The sequence below is a fragment of the Danio rerio genome, chromosome 16 (genome assembly GCF_052040795.2).
Source record: "Danio rerio strain M-AB ecotype USA chromosome 16, GRCz13ab, whole genome shotgun sequence".
Lineage (NCBI taxonomy): Eukaryota > Metazoa > Chordata > Actinopteri > Cypriniformes > Danionidae > Danio > Danio rerio.
In genome coordinates this window covers 21,561,293-21,585,022 of record NC_141036.1, presented here as the reverse complement: position 1 = coordinate 21,585,022, position 23,730 = coordinate 21,561,293, and the positions used below count along the sequence as shown (strand labels likewise).

General features: G+C 34.0%; 2 protein-coding genes and 1 long non-coding RNA gene across 8 annotated transcripts in view; 1 reads left to right on the top strand and 2 right to left on the bottom strand.

Annotated features, from left to right (window-relative positions):
- Window positions 1–19,118, bottom strand: part of rapgef5b (Rap guanine nucleotide exchange factor (GEF) 5b) — a 127,465-nt gene extending 108,347 nt beyond the window's left edge. For all 3 annotated transcript variants that reach the window (NM_001442606.1, NM_001442607.1, NM_001098779.2), the window contains 5 exon segments: window positions 5,140–5,308; window positions 5,546–5,667; window positions 9,976–10,082; window positions 14,557–14,622; window positions 18,839–19,118. In NM_001442606.1, the coding sequence (NP_001429535.1) occupies window positions 5,140–5,308; window positions 5,546–5,667; window positions 9,976–10,082; window positions 14,557–14,622; window positions 18,839–18,967 (593 nt within the window). In that variant the 5' untranslated portion in view covers window positions 18,968–19,118.
- Window positions 683–4,290, bottom strand: LOC147840236 (uncharacterized). Its single transcript, XR_015511269.1, has 2 exons — window positions 3,534–4,290; window positions 683–2,337 (listed from the first exon to the last, which is right to left on the bottom strand). It is a non-coding gene; the product is annotated as an uncharacterized LOC147840236 (long non-coding RNA).
- A 1,068-nt stretch (window positions 19,119–20,186) lies between the features above and the next one.
- Window positions 20,187–23,437, top strand: pimr108 (Pim proto-oncogene, serine/threonine kinase, related 108). Of its 4 annotated transcripts, XM_087286886.1 has the most exons (8): window positions 20,735–21,190; window positions 21,278–21,580; window positions 21,882–21,976; window positions 22,077–22,127; window positions 22,246–22,624; window positions 22,712–22,888; window positions 22,978–23,066; window positions 23,188–23,437. In XM_087286886.1, the coding sequence occupies exons 1-8, from the start codon at window positions 20,866–20,868 to the stop codon at window positions 23,206–23,208; spliced, it is 1,440 nt and encodes a 479-aa protein (XP_087143012.1). In that variant the 5' UTR covers window positions 20,735–20,865; the 3' UTR covers window positions 23,209–23,437. The 4 variants fall into 4 exon arrangements, with proteins under 4 accessions (XP_087143010.1, XP_087143009.1, XP_087143012.1 ...); XM_087286884.1 differs by having other exon boundaries at window positions 20,187–21,580; XM_087286885.1 differs by lacking the exon at window positions 22,978–23,066.
- Window positions 23,438–23,730: the final 293 nt, after the last annotated feature.

Genomic DNA, 23,730 nt, shown 5'->3' with positions numbered 1-23,730 from the left:
TAATGGAAAATGTAATGATATAATTATTAGTAGTTGTAGTAGTAGTATTTTTAAAATAAGTGATAGATCTAAAATAATTCAACCAATACACAACATTACATCTAAAAACTTTTATTTTACAAATCCATGTTATGAGCAACTCGAACTCAAATCATTTGAGAGATTGAGTTCATGCAGATCACTTACTAAAAGCAAAGCAGCTCAAGTTAAAAGATCAGTGTTGCACAACTTATTACAGATTAATACCACAATAGATAATCCCACTTAACCCTATTGTGTCCTCGAGTATCGCTAAAACTTATAAACATCTGGCCAACAGCTGATTACAGTAAGATGATTTCACATGCTGTAACCTGTAAAAGATATTGCTGCCAATTTTTTTTTTGTTGAATCAAATGAAATGTCATTATGAATGTCATTATCCTTACTTCAAACTGACTAAAATATTTATATAAAGTTATTTCACCTGATTAAAAATAAGTTAGTGTTAACCGGAAGTTGCTCAGAATTTTATATCAGTGTGTTGATGTACTTCCAACTAAAATCGAATATTGAGTACGAGGCAGGGCATTATTTCGCGCATCATTCCCTTGAAGCAAGTTAAGAGTAAGAGGGTTGTAGTTTGGAATTTTGTGGCTGAGGTCCACAAGAAGACAGACACTCCAAATGCAGAAGCAAATTGTCAGATTTTGATTAAAGAATTATTATTATTTTTTTTTTTATTGGATTAACTTGCACCGATTAACAGTTCACCTAAAGAATAACAATATGCACAATTAAAACAAAATAAAAATGGTAAATTTTAATTTAAGACTTTTAAGTAACATTAAACATTTGTTGATGTGTTTTTTATCTTATCTTTTATTACAGTTTTGAAAACACCAATAATACTTGCATTTGGTGCTTAATGAGTTTTAATACTAGGCACATGCTCAAAATGATACCGTAAACTTTTCAACCTCCTTGTGGTGTTGTCAATGATGTTTCAAAACTCAGATATTTGAAAATGACAATCAATCATAAAAGCCCAAACACAAAGCACAGAGGCAGTGAGAAGAGATGGATAGGCCGTGCCTTCTTCTGACACGTCTGTGAAGTGATGAGATGTGCTCTGACAGACAGTGCAAGGTCAAAAGAAGAGCTCTGAACAGGTCGTGTTTGACTGAAAATCTGAAAGTGAGACAAAGCCTGCAGCAAAACCATCTGTCTGTCCTGTATTCAGCTTGCACTGTCGCAGAGACATCTGCTGGAGAAGCCTGGAAATACACATGCATGTGGAATCATACGAATTGATTGGTCTTAAAGGATATTTAGTAGATATTTAGTTGAAGTTGATATTGTACTGTGGTCGAAAACCTTTTTCAACTATTAGTGCACAACCTTTTACAACCCCTGTTACAGATTTTTGTAAAACATAGATAATGGTAAGCTACATTTTGCCTTTTGGCATGTTTAACCACTGTTGAGTTACGGGTAAAAAATGACCCGAGCACCATTTTAACAGCTGAAATAAAACCATAAACAATGTTTTTTTTTTTTATCTTGAAATCTGGTTAATGTTTCTAAAATGATCCTAACACTAGAAAACACTAGAAAATGTAACTGTTTTCTATTGTCATGAAGGCTTGACTTGACAACTTTAATAAATACTGTAAAAACTTTATGCAGGTACTTTTAGCATCGCAAAATATATTATTTACTTTAGAGATGAAGTATGTTAGTTTGACACCCAGTGGTTGAACTAGGTATTGCACTCCTGGATCAAAACAAAGGCAAGTGCAAGTTGACAGCTTGATGACAGGAGTGAGTGATTTTAACAATTTTCTATATAAAAGCAACGGCAGAAGGAATACTTTTTTATATTAAGAGGAGTTTTTGTCCTAACCAACACCTCAAATTGATATATAATAAACGACTTCTATTTTTTTCGCAGCTGAACAACAAAAAACTGACAATGATCACCTCAGGTACCCCTTACGTGCAATAATCAGTGTTAAATGCTAACAATGTGAGTTTAAGTGCCATTTTACATTACATTTATTGGCATAAACTGAAAGCAGCAGCAGATAGTTCACCTCAGATCTTGAAAATAAATTAAACCATTTGGAATTGAACTTTAGAACCAAACACATATGAGTGATTTAGTATGTACATTCAATAATGTTAAAGAGGATTAATATGCATTAAATAGATTAAAAACGTTACCATTTAGTGAGTGCACACATATTCTGTGCTTCTGAATGGCTGTATTTAAATTTCTGTCATGTTTCGTCTTGTGCAAACAGCCAAATTGCTTATGACTGCGTATCTCATCAGAAAGTGTGTTGTTCAAATATGCTATCCATCTCAGATGCAGAAAAGCTAGTCCATGCTTTTATGACTTCGAGACTGGATTACTGTAATGCTCTATTTGCTGGCTGCCCAGCATCCTCTATTAACAAACTTCAATTAGTACAAAATGCAGCAGCCAGAGTTCTGACCAGGTCTAGAAAATATGATCATATAACCCCAATTTTATCCTCCTTACACTGGCTGCCTGTTAAGTTTCGTATTGAATTTAAAATATTACTTCTCACCTATAAAGCTCTAAATAATCTAGCTCCTGTTTATCTAACCAACCTTCTGTATCGCTACAAACCAACTTGCTCTTTAAGATCTCAAAATTCAGGGCTTCTGGTAGTACCTAGAATAGCAAAATCAAGTAACGGAGGTCGAGCCTTCTCTTTCATGGCTCCTACACTCTGGAATAGCCTTCCTGATAACGTCCGAGGCTCAGACACACTCTCCCAGTTCAAAACTAGATTAAAGACCTATCTGTTTAGTAAAGCATTTACTCAATGCATCACCTAGCGGGTTCCACACAGGCTTCTGCATCTTGCTTATATACACGATGAACAGCAGCTACGCTAATTATTCTCTTTATTCTCTATTTTCACCTGGGGATACTCATCCCGAGGTTCTCAGATTATGCGGAGTCACTGATTGGATCCAAGACCAGCGACTTGATGATCCCAACGTTTCCATATCCGGGACCAGGCCATATCCTGAGCTGCTGCTGCGCTGATGGTCGTGGGGAGTGGAGAACATGAGTCTGATTCCAGCGACGTTCCAGGGACAGACGAGTCTTCGCTGAGGCCATCTTCCTGCCTAAACCACGGCGAATGAAGCTCTGCACAAGACTTTTGGCCAGCGGAGAAATTAAAATGGTCGTGCCCAACTGAGTCTGGTTCCCTCAAGGTTTTTTTTCTTCACTCCCATCAGGTGAAGTTTTTTTTCCCTCTCCGCTGTCGCCACTGCCTCGCATGGTTCAGGATTGGTAGAGCTACGCATCGATGAATTGGCTCTTCAGTGTTTGAACTCTCAGTAATGATTAAATCACACTGAACTGAGCTAAACTGAACTGAACTGAACTTAAACACTAAAACCTGAACCACACTGTTCCAGTTACTATGACCATTTATGTGAAGCTGCTTTGACACAATCTACATTGTAAAAGCGCTATACAAATAAAGCTGAATTGAATTGAATTGAACTGCTCACCTAATGTTAACATTAAAATTATTAAATAAATTGCTAATTAATAACCTCATGTGGAAATCTAACCAAAACAAAGACAGTGTTCCAGTACAAAAAACACATTTTCAAGGAAGAATATCTGACTACAGCATAGTTTTTCAGATAAACAAGTATGTTTACTTGGCATGTTTCTTAAATATCTGCAAACATATTATGGTATTTATATGCTTTAGAAAAGTCAAAAACTTACATACAGCACTTTTAATTAAAAACAATTGTTGCCCAGTCATTAAACATTGATGGAAAACTTCAAACTGATGAGGGAAAAAAACAGTTTAAGAATGAAGATGGTTGTTTCTTTATAAAAAAAATAGATTTGAAGATTAAAATTAAATGTTTCTGCTTTATTTTAGAAGTTTAGTGAAGACAGGTCCGTTTTGACCTGAAGGCCACACAGACAACAGAAGGCTTAAAGAAATAGTTCACTTTAAAAACCTAAATTTACTGTTTACACATCAAGATTGGGAAACTTGATGGTTTTAGCTCAAACCAAATGCGAAGAACCTTGTCCCTCATTCTAGTGGTACTTATAGCGGAATGTTTTTCATTCTGCATGTTCATAGCAAACGCACTATGCATTGTGCTTTGTTCCTGCCACCTGGTGAAAATTTGCCAATATTCGTGCATTTGCATTGATTTTGTATGTAACCTACTCACCCAAATGCTTAATTTGGCTTTTGATGAATATAATAATACATATGCTGGCGTTGCACTATTTTTATTTATTTATTTATTTTAATTTTTTTTATTTATTTATTTATTACGTGTGCACAGGTTAGTAGGAAGTAGTGAACACAGTTCATGCAAAAAGCTCTCATATATCAAGCTGGTTATCTTAGAGTACTGTGGTGTAAGGAGAAGAACTGAGAACCAACCACTGATGTAATGATCGCTTAATTATCACTAAATATTGCTATAAAACACACCTTGGTTGTTTAAAGTGTTATTGCACTTTTTCAAATCCCAGAACTTTTAAAATAACTTCTGAATTTATTGTTAAATTTTGATTATAAGAAAAAAATGTGATTAATCATGATTAGTCACAGAAACATCGTTGCCCAACACTATATAATTAAACAATGTTGTAATTTGAGATAAAATTTAATCTTAAAACTCCAATTATGGGGACACAGGAAACTAAGTAAAATGTAAAACAATATATATATATATATATATATATATATATATATATATATACATATAAAAATGAAAAAAAATACAAACAAAACATTCTGGGTTAACTGGATCAACGCTGATTATAGAATGAAAGTAAATCTTTAGCCTCCTTTGGGATGCAAGCCAGAAAAAACTTTAAGTAGTAAATGCTAACAACTTACTCTACCTGTCGCTCTACTTACAGGGTAATTAATACCCATTTTAAATATGTTTAGCTCTACTTAGGTAATCAGTAAAGACTGTTGATGCGTATGGGCACGTTCTGTTAGCAATGGATGGTAAATAAAAAGCTATTAAGTTTTACACCCTTGTAGGACAAGATGTTTAAAGACCTTGGACCTTGAAAAAAACACCATTATTAAGCTTTATGTGTAACCATGTGCTCACCGCCTCTGGGTTCCACCACAGAGCTGCTCGTGTGGGACCAGCTGAAGGAGCAGATGCACTGCACTCCGCCAGTTGACCTGATTTCTGAAATCACAGCTCTGGGCCTCACATTCCTTAAAGGTGAACTGGTATAAAGACCTGGAGTCCTCAAATATATTGTTCTGCTCCACTGGACACAACAGAAGCACATTGGGGTTAAACATCCAACATAAAGCTATCTAGACAAAGCTTATGTAAATGTATGTTCTGTTTAGGCACCACATTGGATGAAATCGGCTGTTATGCAAACTGCAAATGCATATAGTACCTTATAACATAATAATAATAAAAATATTAATCAAACATTTTATATAAATCATCCAAACTTGTGTGTCTGCTTTGTTCTTCCCCAGCATTGGTTGTGTACCTGAAAGCAGAATGCCCAAATCTAGGAGAACATTCCAGATTTTGGAAGCTATTTCCCTGTTTTGGATGAATTCGCAATGGTCCATCAGCCATTCCACCAGCTCTATACCAATATACGTCCTCCTGATAATATAAAGCAAACACAGGAAAGTGTTAAAGATGTTATAGACTGTATTAACTAAAATAAAACTAATATGAAATATTACTATTTATAAAACAGTTTTTTTTTCCAATTCATTTTAAATGTGAATGCAAAATGTGGTGTTAAATGATTGCTAATGTGACGTATGTGATTTGATACATTACAAATGTAATGTATAATTATTATTTATTTAACTAAATAAAAGTTCTCAACTTAAAAATATAAATTTCACTTTATTCCACCAATGTTTTTCAAATGATGATAAGTGTAGTTTATTTATGAACTAATTTGAGAGGATCACGTGCTTATGATAGCTAGCAGTTGGCCCAGCATTATATAAATTATGATTCACCAATCAGACAATTCCTACGCCACTATAAATACCCTAAGTTCTATATAATAGCCATCTTTCCTTTTGAAGAATTCCCCTTCCACTCCTACTCCTCCTCCTTTCCTAGATGGGTGGCATGGTGGCCTAGTGGTTAGCACTGTTGCCTCACAGCAAGAACGTCACTGGTTCTAGTCCTTAACAACCCAGTCAACGTTTCTGTGAAGAGTTTACACATTCTCCCTGTGCTCACATGGGTTTCCCCCGGGTATTAACTTAAGTTAATTGACTAATTTAAATCAGAAGTATAGACATGCTCCTAGTAAGTAGTTATCTCTTAAGAGCAATCACTATCTGTTTAATAGCTACTACAGCAGGGGAGTTCTCAAGATCTACCTGAGCTCAAACTCCCCTCTTGCCTTGCCCGGGCTCGAGGATCAAAATGCCAAACAAGCTTTATAATCAATCATCAGCTAAGTGTGAACTCTTGAAAACCTCTTTATTTAAAATCAGTCTTATTAGAAATACGAGCCTCAGTCTTCTTCTTTTGTAAAACATAAACTATGTTGCTCTAGGTACATTTCGTTCCACATTTCAGATGACAAATCCACTAGAGCACTGTCTACATTTTTGAAAAAAAATTATTTTACATTTGCTTTTGAAATCAAATGGAAGTGCACTGCGACCTTGGTTTTACATTGCTTGGTTTTACATTGCTACAAAGATGGGAAGTAACGAAGTACAAATACTTTGTTACTGTACTTAAGTAGATATACAGTGTCTGTTATCAGTACTTGTTTCCACTATTTATTTTTCTGACAACTCTTTACTTTTACTCCTTACATTTTTACACAAATATCTGTACTGTCTTGTCCTTACATTTTTAAACCGGGCTTGTTACTTTCGTTTTCATACGTTTTGTGGCGTGATCTATAGTAGTTCTTGTCATTGCGCAATTTAAATTCCTTTTTGATTCAGTCAATATATTTCTTGTCATTGTGTGCGCCTGTGTGCTACACTGCACAGCTTTTTCAATCTCTGACCACGCACAACAGGTACGCTTGTTTATTACGCTTAGCTTGGTAATGTCAAGAATGGCAAATGTGGGGGATCAAAATGATTCAGCGATGTAAACATGTTCATGACTGATGTTGTTTATACTGGGTAATAAGACGCGTTTTGGTCCACCCCATCACAGGAAAATACATTTTAAGAGGTAACTATTTAAATGGGGTTAAATCTTTTGTCCACTTCTGACCATGGTGTTTACTGTGCCTATGTCTCTGATCTTTCAATCGAATACCGCAGGAAAGAAAAAAACTTTAACAATCATGTGCTGTTTTGTCAACATTTGTACAGTTAGTACTGAAGCAATTAAATACTATATTAATAAGTTATGCATTAAGATGTATTTCCTGTGATTTGAGTTTATATTTCCTAATACAGAATATATATTGGCTTATAGTTTCAACATGTATATACACTGTAGTATTAATTGAAATTTGTTAGAGAGTTAGTTAAATATTTTATATTTTAATATTTTTAAAAGGTGATTCGAAAAAATATGAACAGCATTAATGACTTCATCTATTAAATAAAATGTGCACAATTCTCTGAAAACAATTATACAAAACAAGAAACAAACAGTAAAATCAAAATCGAGCTGCAAGAGTATGCTGTTTAAGGAAAGTAGTTTTAGCATTATGCAAAAAAATTATTTGTAGGTCAAATACTTTTGTATATTTTATCAAAAGAAAATAAATGAAATAGGTTCCAATAGTATCTGGATACAGCCTTTATAATGCAAGCTGAGATTGCATCAGTCAGAGACCCAATTTCAGACACAATGCACTCAATGGAGTGAGTGACGTCACTGTGATGGGTGGGGTTAGGGGTGTGGTTAGGTTAGGTTAGCACAGCACCAGCACAAGGTCTGCATGTAGACCCCTCTCATAGGTTTTTGACAAAATGAAGCATTACATTTAAGATATTTATTAGTTATGAATATTTAGGCTTACAGAATTCTGTTTTAGAGTATATGAACAAGTATGGCAGCTGTTGTTCTTAACAGCCTTAAAGTTAAGTTTTGTGTCCAGGTGATGACACGCAGGGCAACTTTTTGAGCAGTGTTGTTGGACAATATTGTAGAGTGATGTTGCATCGCTATTTTGCAGATGAAAATACAAAATAAATTTGAAATGCAAGCTCTTTTGTATAGATGTATACATGATATGCAGTGTAGTTACCATAGTGAAACTAAAACAGGCCATACTAGAAAAGTTTTGCATATGGGGATAAATAAGTTTATCATAAATTTGATTACAAATCATGAACACTGTTAAGTTATTTTATAGCATTTACTTGGTATAGTGCAAAGAACTAGTCATAAATAATCCTTTATTCATCAATAATATGTCCCTGTAATTAACATTAGTGTAAAAAGGATCAAACTTTATCTGCGTTATACTGCACCATACTGTCATTTTCTTAGAAACTGAAGTCAAACATATGTTTAAGTAAGTTTTTGTAGTTTCACAAAAACTTAGGCTGAAGCAAAGTTCCATCATTTTTTTATATATATATTTTTTTTGGACAATTGACTGAATGAAATTGTCGTATGGTGTCAAAATAAAAAGCCTTGTTTACACCTGTACACCGATAAGATGCACATTTGGTCAAAAAGAAGAACAAAACACTAATGTTTACAGGTCAGTTTCTTTTGTCCTCTATTAATCACTTTCCTAATTTCTTTAATAGAAGGGTTCATTGGGCTGGTGTATGTGTGCATTTTTGTCTGTTCATTCAAGCTAATATTGCAAAATAAGCTGCTTACATATACACACTAACGTAGGCAACAGAACTTGATACTGAGACAATGTGTTATGTCAAAGGGAAAAAATGAGAAGCCCCATAAATGACAGATTTATTTGATAAATGGCATGTTTCCTCCTCAGTCTGGAAACATGCACACTGGAACATTCATTGAAGGTAATTAGTGCTCTCATATTCAGAATTTGCATCAAATTATATTGAAGCTTTTCAGAAGTTTTCCACAGCCCACTATATTTTCTAAAATAATTTCACAATTTCAAATATACATCTGTAGTAAATAGGAGGTAGTTTCATCCAATTGGCTTCAAGTTCTAGTTCTTATTCTGGTTGCAGTTCATTTTGTTCCACTGCTGTTTTTTATTCAGCATTATGTTCAGTCTTGTTTCTTCACCATCATGTTCTTATGTGGAATATATCATACATAATATAGTAAATATGGGGTGACACAGTGGCTCAGTGGTTAGCATTGTCACCTCACAGCAAGCAAGGTGCTGGTTTCATTCCCAGCTGGATCAGTTGGCATTTCTGTGTGGAGTTTGCATGTTTTCCTCGTGTTGGAGTGGGTTTCTTCCAGGTGCTCCAGCTTCCCACACAGTCCAAAGACATGCGGTATAGGTGAATTGAATAAACTAAATTGACCGTAGTGTATGTGTGTGAATATGAGAGTGTATGGGTGTTTCCCAGTACTGGGTTACAGCTGGAAGGCCATCTACTGTCTAAAATATATGCTAGATAGGTTTTCTCCATTAAACAGCACTTTCAAAAATTTCAAAGGGCTAATAATATTTCCTTCAACTGCAAAGAAAAACGTGTGTGTGTGTGTGTGTGTGTGTGTGTGTGTGTGTGTGTGTGTGTGTGTGCGCGGCAGAAATAACAACTTGAGGATGTTCAAATGATGACTGCATTTTAAGGTGAACTGTTCTCTTTAAAGTGGCCATGTTAAAAATAAATTAATAAATGTGCGCCTTTAATAAATATTTGTTATTAATGTGATGACCATTTGAGCTAAAACTTGTATCATGTTTTAATGCTACCCTCTTACATTTGTAAAAAAAAAAAAAAAAATAGCCATCACCCCTTTAAGGTTATATTTTAGATATACAATACACATCACTGTAATGAAACCTACCTGATAATTTTGGCAAGTTTAACATGTGTTTTCCAGTTATCCTGGCAATTGGATAAGACAGCATTCCTCAATGCTTGGCCAGCACATGGTACGTTATTCACACAAGCCTATACAAAACATAGAGAACATTCTTAAGTGCCATAAAATGTATTTTATTGATATGTTTTTGTAAACGAAGACAAGCAAACAGTAAATAGTGATGAAAGTTATAATATTAAATGTATTACATGTTTACTGCTAACCCTATTTGCAGAAGTCATCTACACTATGACCAAAATTGCATGGTGGCATCATTGATTATTTTAACTGAGAGATTGTTATATCTATAAGTAAATGATGTTGTCTTCAGTAATCTTTGTTCCCTTATCATTACCAATGGTGACGATTAAAAAGAAGCATTTTTCCCCTTAGGTTTGTATACCTTGTAAACTCAAAAGTTCTTAAACTTTTTTTATTATCTTTTCATTTATTTGTTGGTAACTAAATTCTGTTTAGAAACACTTTAAAGCCCCATATGCTTTATCTACACATACATTGGGATATTAAAATGGCTTTGTGAGTAAACTGTTAAACAGTGTGTACACATTTTCAGTGGATAAAAACAGTGAGTCACTCTGCATATAGCTGAAACCTTTTTTTCTATTTAAAGAGAAATGTCTTAAGAATAAACAATGACGATATTCTAAATATGTCTTGTTTTCTTCAGATGACATATTGTGCCAAAATTGTATCTTTCGCAAATGTGCAAGCTTCGTTTAGCAAAGATAGACTTACCATTGTTATACCCAAAGAAGTTTTAATTGGTCTCCAAAATCTACTTTTGGAGAATACCTCAATTGTATTTGTCTTTGTGTGTTCCTAATTCAAATAATTACTAAAAATTGTGTTTAAAAAAATGTTAAAGTTGTCCTGAATTCATGAATTCATGTATTTCCTCAAAATCCAACACACAATACCCCACAATGACAATGTAAAAAAAAAAAAAAAATCACAAGTACATAAGTATTCACAGCCTTTGCTCAATACTTTGTTGATGCACCTTTGGCAGCAATTCCAGCCTCAAGTCTTTTTGAATATGATGCCACAAATTTGGGACACCTGTCTTTGGGAACTTTTGCCTATTCCTCTTTGCAGTACCTCTCAAGCCCTATCAGGTTAGACAATAAGCAACAGTGATCAGCCATTTTGCTGTGAAGCCACATTAATATTTTGAGAGTGTGCTTTGGGTCATTTTCCTGCTGGAAGATGAACCATCACCCCAGTCTGAGGTCAAGGGCATTCTGAAGCAGGTTTTCATTCAGGGCGTCTCTGTACATTGCTGCATTCATCTTTCACTCTATCCTGACTAGTCTTCCAGTTCCTGCTGCTGAAAAACATCCCCACAGCATGATGCTGCCACCAGCATGCTTCACTGTAGGGATGGTATTAGCCTGATGATGAGCGGTGCCTGGTTTTCTCCAAACGTAAGGATTTTGTTTCAGATGCCTGTTGGCAAATTCCAGGTAGGCTGCTATGTGCCCTTTACTAAGGAGTGGCTTCCGTCTGGCCTCACTACCATACAGGGCTAATTGGTGAATTGCTGCACAGTTGGTTGTCTTTCTGTAAGCTTTGCTTCTCTCCACAGAAGAATACTGGAGCACAGACCGAGTGACCATCGAGTTATTGATCACTTCCCCGACTAAGAATCCGGATGGTTCCAAACATCTTCCACTTACGGATGATGGAGGCCGCTGTGCCTCAAGACAATCCTATCTCGGAGTTCTACAGACAATTCTTTTGTCTTCATGCTTCATTTGTGCTTTGACATGCACTGTCAAGCCTGGGACCTTATATAGACAGCAGTATGCCTTTTCAAATCATGTGAAACTAACTTAATTTACCACAGTTGAACTCTGCTGAAACATCTCAAGATTGATCAGTGGAAACAGAATGTACCTGAGCTTAATTTAAAGTTTTACAGCAAAGGCTGTATATACTTATGTACATGTGATTTTTCAGGTTTTTTATTTTTAATGAATTTGCAACAATTTAAGGCTGGAAAGGTGCATCAACAAAGTTTTAAACAACGGCTGTGAATACTTATGTACTTGTGATTTTCTTTTTTTACAATGTCATTATGGGATATTGTGTGTTGAATTTTGAGGAAATAAATTAATTTAATCCATTTTGGAATAAGGCTATAATATAAAAAGTGGGAAAAATTGAAGCGCTATTAATACTTTCTGGATGCACTGTATAATGCTACTATGGCTTGGAATACATTACCAAGTTATTCCATTATTACATATGTTAAAGTTACTTTTAACAAGTTGTGTGTTTTATTTGAGTTTTGTTTTGTGTAATGTAAATTGTTTAAACTATGTAAGATGTTGCTAAATGACTGCAACATTTTAGACCCAACATAAAGAATCAACCCCCCTACATGTCTTCAAAATATTTGCACACTCAGAAAAAATTAAGGACATTAATGCACACAAAAATGCTTTTGTCATGTTTCAACTCTAAAAATTATTAAATCAAGAGGCATTTTCTATACAAGCAAAGTATATTGCATTTATATTGTATATTGTATCTATAATACATTGTATCTTATTTTCAGAAATATTTAGTCAAAATAAAGTGAGTTTCTCCTTAAAACAAGCAACATAATTTGCCAATTGGATAAGCAAAATAATATTGTTTATTAAATATTTTTGCTTGTTTAGAAAATGTTTTTCATTAAACAAATTCTAGATATTTGGACTAAAAACAAGACAAACTCCAAGTAAGCATTTTATTTGCAATGCATGTCAGACTGTTGCACCTAAGAAACCTTCCTTTTAGTATCTTTACCTTTGTTGTACCCTGAGATCCCTGTGTTCTAACATGTAGTGAAAATGCTGCATGTTTAAATCGTTGGTAGGTTCGGCAGCAGTTAAAATGTACCAAAGCCACCCTTCTTCCAAATACCACTTAAAATGTTAAGCAAAGTGTCTTATGAAAATGCAAGTCAACATGCTGCAACTTGACAATGTCAGTATGTTTACAGGTGTGTTCTATGCTTTAGAGGGAAACAAGCTACAAGTTTCAACAGTATTTAAATGCACTGTATGTAAAGTGACCCACATTTGATTTTGTAACCACTAAAAACAATGGGTAAATCTCAGATTTCTTAAATTTAGACACAACGGCTCCAAATTAAATGTTTGCTATAACCAGAACCTAAAATCATACTGAGGCATTTTAATACATAGTAATGAGAGTGTGTATGGAACTCAAACATGTACAGTACAGCAGGGAAAAGTATTTAACATGACATTTTTTCCTGGGAAGAATATTTCTAAAGGAGGTGTTTTTTCTTAAAAACCCAATCAATGTAAACATAAAAATAAAACAAAAGAAAACATTTTTTAAAATTAGTTATGTAATAACAATGAAATGACACAAGGAGAAAGTACTGAACTACATTCCAAGAAATGCTGGGTTATTTAAACCCCAGTTGGGTGAAATATGGACTAACACAAACATTGGGTTAGATTTGGTCCTATTGGTTTAAAAAAAAAGCCCAGCACTTGGATTAGTCCCTATTAGACCCAAAGTTGGGTTGAAATAACCTGATATTTTCGTGTGTGCTGAAACATATTTACAGTAATACTGTATTTATTAGCCATTTTTGGTGATGGCAGCAAAAAGATGACACTCAGATGGAGAATGAAGCATTGCTCAGGTGTGATTTTTTTCACAGACATCAACAGAGTGTAAAAATCTTAATGGTTCTGTGCATCTTTTCTATCAAATCTGATCCTTAATTTGTGTTTTCTACTGGATTCAAGTCAGGTGATTGGCTGGGCTATTGTTGATTTTCTTTCTCTGGCTGTGTTTTGGATCATTGTCTTGCTGAACCACCCTGGTTTGATCTTCATCATCCTGATAATGTAGATGTTGGACTGAATCAGAGAACATTAATTTACAAAGGGCAGAAGGTTGCTGAATAATTTATTCAGCTAAATTTATTACACACAACTTAATTTGTAAACTAATCAGGTTTGTTTTCTTTGCATATATGGATTTTTTGTTTATCACCAATACCTGAGGAAAGTTCAAGTCAACGCCACGTTTAGCAAAACGATTTCTAAGAAAAATAGTGACATGTTCAATACTTATTTTCCCCACTGTGCTTTATATGCAATTATTTCCCCCACTGTGCTGTATATGCAATTATTTTGAACACATTTTTGCCTCAACATTTATTGCTCTACAGACATTACTGTTTAAAAAAAAAAAAACACATTTATGCAATGGTTTTTGGCCACTGAAAATGTTGACTCATAAAGCCACATGGAAATCTCAATATATTAAGAATTTAACCATAAGGAAACCAAAAGAAAACGATTTTAAATTAAGTCAGAAATCTCAGTTAGTTAGAAAGCTATATCCTAACACACTGAAGTTTTATAACCTAAAATAAGTGCTGACAATAACTTCAATCTATCCATCAACTGATTTACCATCTGACCCCATGAAACAACCAGATTTTCATGAACAACCAGAAGTTACTTTGTTGGTGAAAGCAATGACAGAAAGCAAATGCCTGATATATACCTGATGTCTAGTCTGTCCTGCATTCGAACAGAGGATGGAGTCCGGTGGCGGCTTTTGAGATATAATCTAACAGAGACAGAAAGAGAGGTTAAACATAAAAAACAATGCAGCTCTGTGTACTGAACAATACACATCGTCTGCTGATTCTTATCTTAAAACATCAGCTATGACAATTACATAAAACAATTACTCATTCATGTCTAGTTTTTCCAATTAAACCAGTTTTTTTCACATTACATAGCAAAATGCCAAGTGTACTAAGAATTAAAAGCTATTGTATTACCAAAACAAATGCATCAGATTTGTGAAGTATAAAGGTTACCGACAACATTGTGCTTCCAAAGAAACCACAGTCAAACATAGAAGACCACAGTAAAAGCCTTATTGTCCATTGCTCATTGTGGATTTTAACTAATTGACTCATGTGGGTTGTTGGTGAAACATAGTGAAGTCATTTTTTGTTGTAAGTGTAAACAGCGCTTAACCCACATGTAGAGGATTTGTAAAACAACAATGTGATAGGGGACATTTATACAGCATATGGCACAGACCAGCTACAAATCATGAATAAAAAACATAATTTTTTGATTGATTGACCGATTTAAATAAATAAAAGGCTCATTTTAAATAATAAAGCAGGCAAGTTTTTTTTTTTTTTTTCATTTGTGCAAAGTCTAGATTTAAACCACAAGTCAAATTTTAAAGAAAGTTAATTTTCCGTGAAGTGCTTTGAAATGTCTATTTTTTATTTGATGTTTGGCATTGTAATCTCAACTGAAACATGAAGATAAGGCGAACATGCTGTCCCTCTTTAAAAAAAACCTGATTTGGAAGGTCTGTACCACATTGTTTAAATAGCAAATTTAATTGTACCCCTTTGTGGACTCATGGATGTGCTGATCTATAATGGAGGTGTGTTAAGGCACATTGTTTGGTATGTTGCTATTTTGAGGAACTGAAATAGACTGCGTCACTGACAAACTAAAAGCTGGTTTAAAGTCCAGCGAAGAGCGCGTTAGTTATGTGCGTATATGGTCCAAACACTTGCACATTGCTTAATACACACAGGATGTGCAGCAATACACAAATGTCTTTACATATGAAAAATATTAAAGGGTTAAAGTATTACAAAAATGATAATTTTCTACATAAATATAAAAACCACTACCTACATGCCTTCTTCATTTCGGGGGCTTTTTTCAGTTTATTAATGACAATTTGCATTTGTATAAAGTTATTATTAATAGTAGTAGTATTTATTATATGCATGTGAATAATGTGTGTTTGTTTTAATAAAGACAAGTTTAGATTTGTCCACCTGTCAGGTTTTGAAGATGTATGCATACCATATGGGGCATAAGAACAGAAAGTGTGTTTGGATATAACTTTTTTGCACACATTTTGTTATTATTGATCATTTAATCATTTGCTGTAAATTAGGACTGAATTTAAAAATAGTTTTGAAACAAATCTTTCCGCTTAACAAACAAAATTAAATATGAAGGCTAATGGATGTCTTCAGTGGAGTGCGTACAACACTGTTTCACTGTTGCCATGGTGCAACTCTTAAAGGGAAAGTCAGATGAGACTCTGATTGGTTAATTGCATGTTATGCTCAAAACATAACTCATTAGGAGAATAAGCAAAACTCTTTTATGCTGTGGCGCAAACCGTCTTTTTCTGTCCTTAAAATAGCAATAGTGGATTCAGACACACCCTTAATGCTTTTGGACCATGTGCTTTAGACACTGTGGCTAGATCAATAAAATAGAGCTCACAGACTTATTTATCACTATACTAAAATGTCTATAAAAAATCACTTTGTTTAACTGTAGAGTTAAATTTTCAACATCAAAAGTCTACATTAAATATGAGTATAGGTATCTAATATTACAATTTTTAAAAACTGTGTACTGACATATTATATACTTCAATCAAAACTATTTTGAACTAACAATATTTATATTATTTTCATGACAAATAGTGATGTGCAGCAGAAACAAATGCATGACATGCTTTTGGATCAACATCTTTGCTCATCTTTTCATTTGTGCATCAAAATCTGCATCAGATATATGCAACATCTAAAATTGATTTTGAGCATTTATTGAAGACAACTAAATTCTGTAAACTTTTCATTTGAATCAATTACTAAACATCTTCTGGTCCACAGTTGGTGCTTAGCTGGAGAATATGCATAATTCATGGGAGAATGACAATTAGTTTGATCAGATGAGAGGAATTTATTTTAAACAGTTGGCTGGTGATATATATTTTGATTTTGAACAGCCATGATTTTACTTAGGGCAGCACAAAGACATTGATATTGCAATGTGCACATCCGCAATATGGCAAGAAACGCAATGTTTAATCTGAAGAACAAACACAATCTCATAGCAATTTTTCAATTTTTGATTTAGAGATTAATTCACCTGAAATCGTACAATTTGGTATAATTTGCTTATCCCCCAAAAACAGTTGGGTTTAGGGGCGGGGTTGGGTGCCATGCCCCTTTTTTAAATTCGTATACGAATTAGCCACTAAACTGACAAAACGTAAAATAGTTACTTTCCTTGTGGGATCAGGATGGAATAGCACATGCAAGCTGAAGAAGACATTTACAGATTTGTAGAGTCATTGCTAAGTTTAACCATCACAGACTGAAAGTTATTTGCATGAGTTTAACATTTTTGGGAACCTAAAAATTATGTTTGGAGGTGTTACAAAAATTAATTGTATTATGTATTATACAGATGATTTATTCTAAAAAACAATGTCCTACTTAGAAATTTTGTCTTGATTCTGGTCCAGATATCTACATTTCAATGTAAAAACAAGATTATTTTACTTACCTTATAGGCAGACAATTTAACTTGTTTTAAGTAAAAGCTTAATTTTGATTGATTTCTTCTGAGGTGAAAACAAAACTATATTTTTTCTTAAAATATAATATCAGATTTTTCTAATATTGTGCAGCCCTAATTTTATTCTTATTAACTGTTTGTGGTTAGATGCCCTGTTTACATGCTAACTAGCACTTACACTGTACACAGTATGTTCTCAGAACATGATTCGCTAAAGACTCAAATCAATGCCACTGGAGTCACTGGAATGTTTCTTTTTTCTTTTTTTCTTTTTTTAAATCAAAAAAGGATATAGTGAAGTCTGTTCACTGAGTTTACTTATTAAAATAATTGTCCAATAGCAAGCATACTGTACATTCCATTTTAACTGTCATGTTGTCATCAAAATGCAGTAAATGATTACATATTTCAGTTTTCTGTGGACCTATTCTTATAAAAACTGCTGTGCTATTACATTTTTAAGCCAAATCTCAAAACACTGCTTTAGTGTGACTGACTGCCTCAAGCATACTTGAATATATTACAGCCATTATAAAATTTTATAAAATGCTAATATTAACAAAGAATGGCAAAAATATTAATAAATATCTCAAACTTCTTTTTACAAGACACTTTTTTTCAGTAAATGGCAATCATTTGTTGCCTATTATTTCTAAAAACATAAGAACTTGATACATGATTTTAAACTAAATTAATCATTTTTTTACACAAAATGTGTGTTTTTAAAGCATTTGTTACTGTCTATGTGTCAACTAGCCATATACAGAAAGGATATATTGTTTCATTTAAAGTTAATTGAAACACTGAAATACATCCTGTAGCTGCATTTAATAAGTTTTCTATGTTTACAAGATCAAGTTTGAGAATTTATTTGAACCCACAAAGTATTTATCAAAATCAATAGTTTTGGGGTCATTAGGTTATTCAGACTTTCACAATGTTGTAATTTTGTGTTTTTTTCTTTTTACTGTTGTTTCTCAAAGAATTGGTGTTATTTATAGTAATATAGTTATGTTATCTTTATATTAGCATACTAGAATAAGATCAAATAGTGACATAAAATATACACTCATACAAACCACCTATCACTGTCAACTAAAAGTTTCAGATTATTTTTTATGATAAATAGCATTTTTATAGAAATAAAACTACATCTTAAATATTACAAAATGTCTTAATATATGCCACTGTCTTTGTTTTAAAGAAGCATTCCCCTCATTCAAGGTTTTAAATCCCACCCAACAGGTTTCTCTTGAACCAATCTCAAATTACAGTCTGGCCAATGAAATGAATTAGCTCAGCTGTTCTCAAAGTCACTCTTGTCAGTCAAATGCAAAGCAATTTTTTACACACAAAAAATACACTTGAACCACAAAGCAAACGCAAGTACAGTGTAGTTAGTTTTAAGATACACTTACAACTTCCAGGTTCTTCTTAAACTGAGAGCCGTTCTTTAGTAAACGAGGAGGATCAGTTCTGCTCTTGTGAACCTCAAGGACTTTGCAAACCAAGTCCTTAAAAGACGGACTCTCATTCCCCAGCTCCATGATGACCAGGATAAGACAGTTCAACTCAGGATTACAGGAGGAAATCAGTGTCGAGTGTTAATCTAGAAATCCAGTCGTTTATAAGCAGTAAAAGCGCAGGATTCGTTTACAGAGAGCAAACATAGTGACAATGGAAGACACGTGAGTAAACAAAGGTGCGGGGCTGTGAAAGGTAACATATCACGTGATTTGAGTGGGCGGAGACAACTACTTTTAATTCTTTTTATGAAGTTCGTCTAGAGAATAATAAAATACGCAATTGCTAGAATATAAATGTGTCACTGTGGGAATGGATATACACAATTTAGCAATATAAACATGTAGTCTATCAAAAAAATAGAAGTGCAAGTCACTGATGATATTTTAAGCATGAGGATTAAAATTTCAGCCATACTTAATAGGGACGAGTCAAACTATTTATTCATTTATACATTAATTAAAGAATTTAACCATACAAAATGTCAACCTCAACACTATCAGTGAAATATATACACACGCACGCAGTACAATAAAAATGAATGAATAAAAAAGGAGCAAAAATATTATGTCAATAGAAAAAAAAGCATGCATCCAAAATCAAAAGAATGCTAAGTTTATACGAAGGACGAAACCGGCAAAAAAAAACAATAAATAAATAAATGAATAAATACGCAAAATAAATAAAAGTTAGAGTAAATAAATACATAAATTCATGCATAAATAAAAAATATAAATAAATACGCAAATATATAAAGAAATCGGAGAATACATCTATACATTTCTGCAAAAATAAAACAAAATAAAACAATGAATAACTAAATATGCGCATATATACATAAAATAATTATATATAAAATAATTATTAAATAAATACACAAATAAATAAATGAGTAAATAAATCCATAAATGCAGGCATAAATAAAACATAATAAAATAAATAAATACGCAAAGAAACAAATAAATAAATAAATAAATGTCTGCATAAATAAAAATAAATAAAAACGAAAATATATAAATAATTAAGTAAATAAATTCTGCATAAATACAACGAAGCATAAATAAATAAGAAAATATAAATTACTACATAAATAAAATAATAAATAAATAAATAAGCAAATATAAAAATAAATGAGTAAATAAATCCAAAGCAAATAAATATGCAATTTATTTATTTATTGTTTTATTTAAGCAGGAATTTATGAATTTATTTATTTATGTATTTATTTATTTGTTTACTTATTAATTGATAGTTTTTGAAGGTTTCGTCCTCCATAGGTTTTTTTAATCTTATTTTTATAAAAAAAAAATCTATTTTTCTGTGGTGCGAATATCCATGTTGCAGATGCGGATAGATAATGATAATTAATTGATAAACTGTGCAAAAGGAATAGTAAAGAAGTAAATAGAAGTGTCTAACATTTTACAATCCTATATTAAAGAGATTCAGACGTTGTTTAATTTAGGTCCATTTGAATTTTGTTATAAATAAATATATGTAATATAATGTATAATAGTGAAAGTAAAATAGTTAAAAACAAATGTTTTTTAATGATTTTTATTGTTACAACTGTTTATTTTAATTAATTTCGATTTTTTTATTTGTTGTAAAACTGACGCAGAATTCATTTCATGAAGGCGTAACGCTGGTCTATGTTCTACAAGTTTAGCCAGTTTACCGGGCAGCCGCTTGCATACAGGCTATGAGTAGTAATGTGTGATCAGTTATTGATTGATTATAAGGCATATACTTTATGCAAAAGCAATATGGCACTTTCAAATGGCCGTTGACGCTGCACAGAAACGGCACCGCATGCGTCACATTTAGAATAGAATGTGAATGTTCGAAGCGATGACATCATAGCTAATAGAATGCGAATGCAACTCTGACTTTGGCATTCTGCGGTTAAACTAGTTGAGCGATGGGTCAACGTAATTGTCGTAGCAAAAAGGCAAACAATGATTTTGAGCGTGTGCACGTTTACCATCACGATGCACCGCCACAGTTCACCAATTTGGTGGAAGCTCATGAACATCCTGTTGGCGTAGGAGAAGATAGGGCGAGTGAGGGGAAAAATAAAAAGAGAAAGGAGGCCAACCGTAAAAAGAAAAGAAGGTTCAAGTTGTGGCGGTGGTTCTCCTGTTTGAGAGCTGCAGAAAACAATAGTACATTTCAGGTTGATGGAGAGGCTCTGGACACAGGGGTAACTGCAGCACCACCTGAAGTACAACCTTCCTCCTCTTCAGGTGACGGTTCTCTACAGCAGGTCATTCCAACTGTAGACCTCAATCTTCAGGAACCTTCAGCCATTGACCCTGAAGTCTATCCAACAGTGATTAAAACTCCAACACGCACCACATCAGATTGGAGTACTGACGCTACCCAGACTCCGGTACACAAAGTGTCAGACTGGAGTATTGATGTCACCCAGCCTCCATTTCACTTGTCCACTTCTGATTGTTGTAACAATGCCACTGAGATTCCAGTCCCCGATGCTTCCGAGTGGAGTGCCAATATCCCTCAAACTTCACAGCACATTACGTCAATCTGGAGCATCAGTGGTGGTCAAACTCCAGTCTGCACACAGGCCTCTGTTTCACAACAAATAGAGAATAATAGAAAGATGACAAGTCAGGGTAAGTTTACTGTCCCTTAAACACACCACACACACACACACACACACACACACACACACTCCTGCAATACTATATCAGGCCATTTTAATGTTTCCATTTGTGACCCTGGACCACAAAACCAGTCTTAACTTGCACAAGATACATTTTTGGCAATAGGTAAAACTAAAGCTTATTTATTCAACATTCAGACCTCATTTTCAAAAAATGTACACTTATAAATTACTGATTAAGTAAAACATTTTGTCCTGTTGGACACTGATTGATATTTCATATTACTTAACCTTGGTTTTTGTTTTAATAGTCATCAATTCTTGCCACTATCTGATCGATGACATGCTGGGTGAAGGATCCTTTGGAACTGTGTACAAGGGGCGACGTCTACACGATGACTTTAAGGTGCCTTTCTTTTTTTCTGGATTGGATAAATAGTATCAAATACAGTATGTTAGCTGTACAATCTTTCTTACATACACTTTGCTTATTTTTTGTTTATTAGGTGGCAGTGAAATTTGTCACAAAGACGGAAGATGTGGAATACATATGTATCGTAAGTGATTTCTCATAAGACAAGCTACTGTTGTCGAAATTTTGTGAAATTATGATTCAATTCATAATTTATAAAAGATATATCTATCTAAACATCATAAAAATTGTATTTCCTGTAGTCGGGTTATTCAGAGCCCCTTCCTCTTGAAGTTGCACTTCTCATCCTCGCCCATGGAGTATCCAACGTTCCAGAAATAATACAGCTTCTGGACTGGCAGGACCAGGAAGACCATTATATAATGGTGTTGGAATACCCTTCACCCTGTGAGGACCTATTTGCTTTCACAGAAAGCTATGGAGGATCCATAAGTGAAGGTTTAGCGCAAGTTGTTATGCAGCAGGCAACTCAAGCTGCATACATGTGCTGCCGCCATGGTGTTCTACATCGCGATATCAAACTTGAAAATCTACTGATCAACAAAGAGACTCATAAAGTCAAATTAATAGACTTTGGGTGTGGGGACCTTCTCAAGAAATTACCCTACGATACATTTGCCGGTATGTATTAACCCTTAAGCTGTGAAAAACAATATTCTGAATTTATAGCACCAAATGCTAATTGATGCAAAAATCTTTTACCTTTAGGCACCCTTGAGTACTGCCCCCCAGAGTTTGAGGAAACGGGTGAATACAATGGGAAGCCGGCAACAGTCTGGTCCCTTGGCATCCTCTTGTTCGTATTGGTGTGTGGGGACTTTCCCAACACTCAAGAACTGCAAATGATCAATGAGAACAACTACTCCAAAGCTGGCTTGTCCGATGGTAAGCTCTTTATTTCAAAGACTCTTACATGTAACATCAAAGGAGGTGTGAAGTTCAAGGTAAACAGATGTTTCAATTGTTTTTCACAGAATGCTGTCAGTTGATTAGTTGCTGTCTCCAGCAAAAGCCTGAGCAGCGGATTAAATTAAGAGAGATTCTTCTCCACGAATGGTTCAAGGTATGAAGCCTAAGCAGATTATTTTGGGAGGGTTAATTCAAACATAAGACTATGGATGTTAGCTTAGAGAATATTAGATTTGGATTCACTTTTGATAAACTAATTGCTGTTTTTATTTTAGGACACCAACCTGGAGAACTGAAGAACAGCCACCCTACATGTTATTGTCTTGAGAGGAACGTTTCAGGCTGTTTGAGGCAGGAAATCTTGAGCAGGAGGTGGCTTGGCGCTCTTGTTCCACAGCTCCCAACCTTTGCTACTGGTCTTCATCGCCTTTAAAGCAATGCTCAAGGATGCTTCAGTCCATCTCCCTTCTTGAACTCCAATATTCTCCTCTCAAAACAAACAATAAAACATATGCATTAATTGAACTCTTGTGAAGAGTATTATTTGGCAAAAACTAATCTAGGAGAGCACATATTTACATAGTACTGTGAATCTTGTTTCTGTCATGTACGATAAGTATGCAATGCATTTCTTGTGTCATGCTATTCTTACGGTTAAAAAGATGACTGGAGGCTGCATATTGACACAATAAATGTGTCAAAAAAAGTCACCAACACAAAACAGCTGATGATAACCATATCATTTTAAACTGTAAAACGACAACACATTTCCACTCTGAAAATGAATATTATGTAAAATAACAGACTTGAATAACTTC

What these genes read in the sequence shown, in the direction of transcription:
- pimr108 (XM_087286883.1), top strand. Translation starts at nt 20,866, where the DNA reads ATGGGTCAACGTAATTGTCGTAGCAAAAAGGCAAACAATGATTTTGAG. An exon ending in GTCTACACGATGACTTTAAG is followed by an intron (nt 21,977 to 22,076) that starts GTGCCTTTCTTT and finishes TTTGTTTATTAG; the next exon opens with GTGGCAGTGAAATTTGTCAC. An exon ending in ACCCTACGATACATTTGCCG is followed by an intron (nt 22,625 to 22,711) that starts GTATGTATTAAC and finishes TTTTACCTTTAG; the next exon opens with GCACCCTTGAGTACTGCCCC.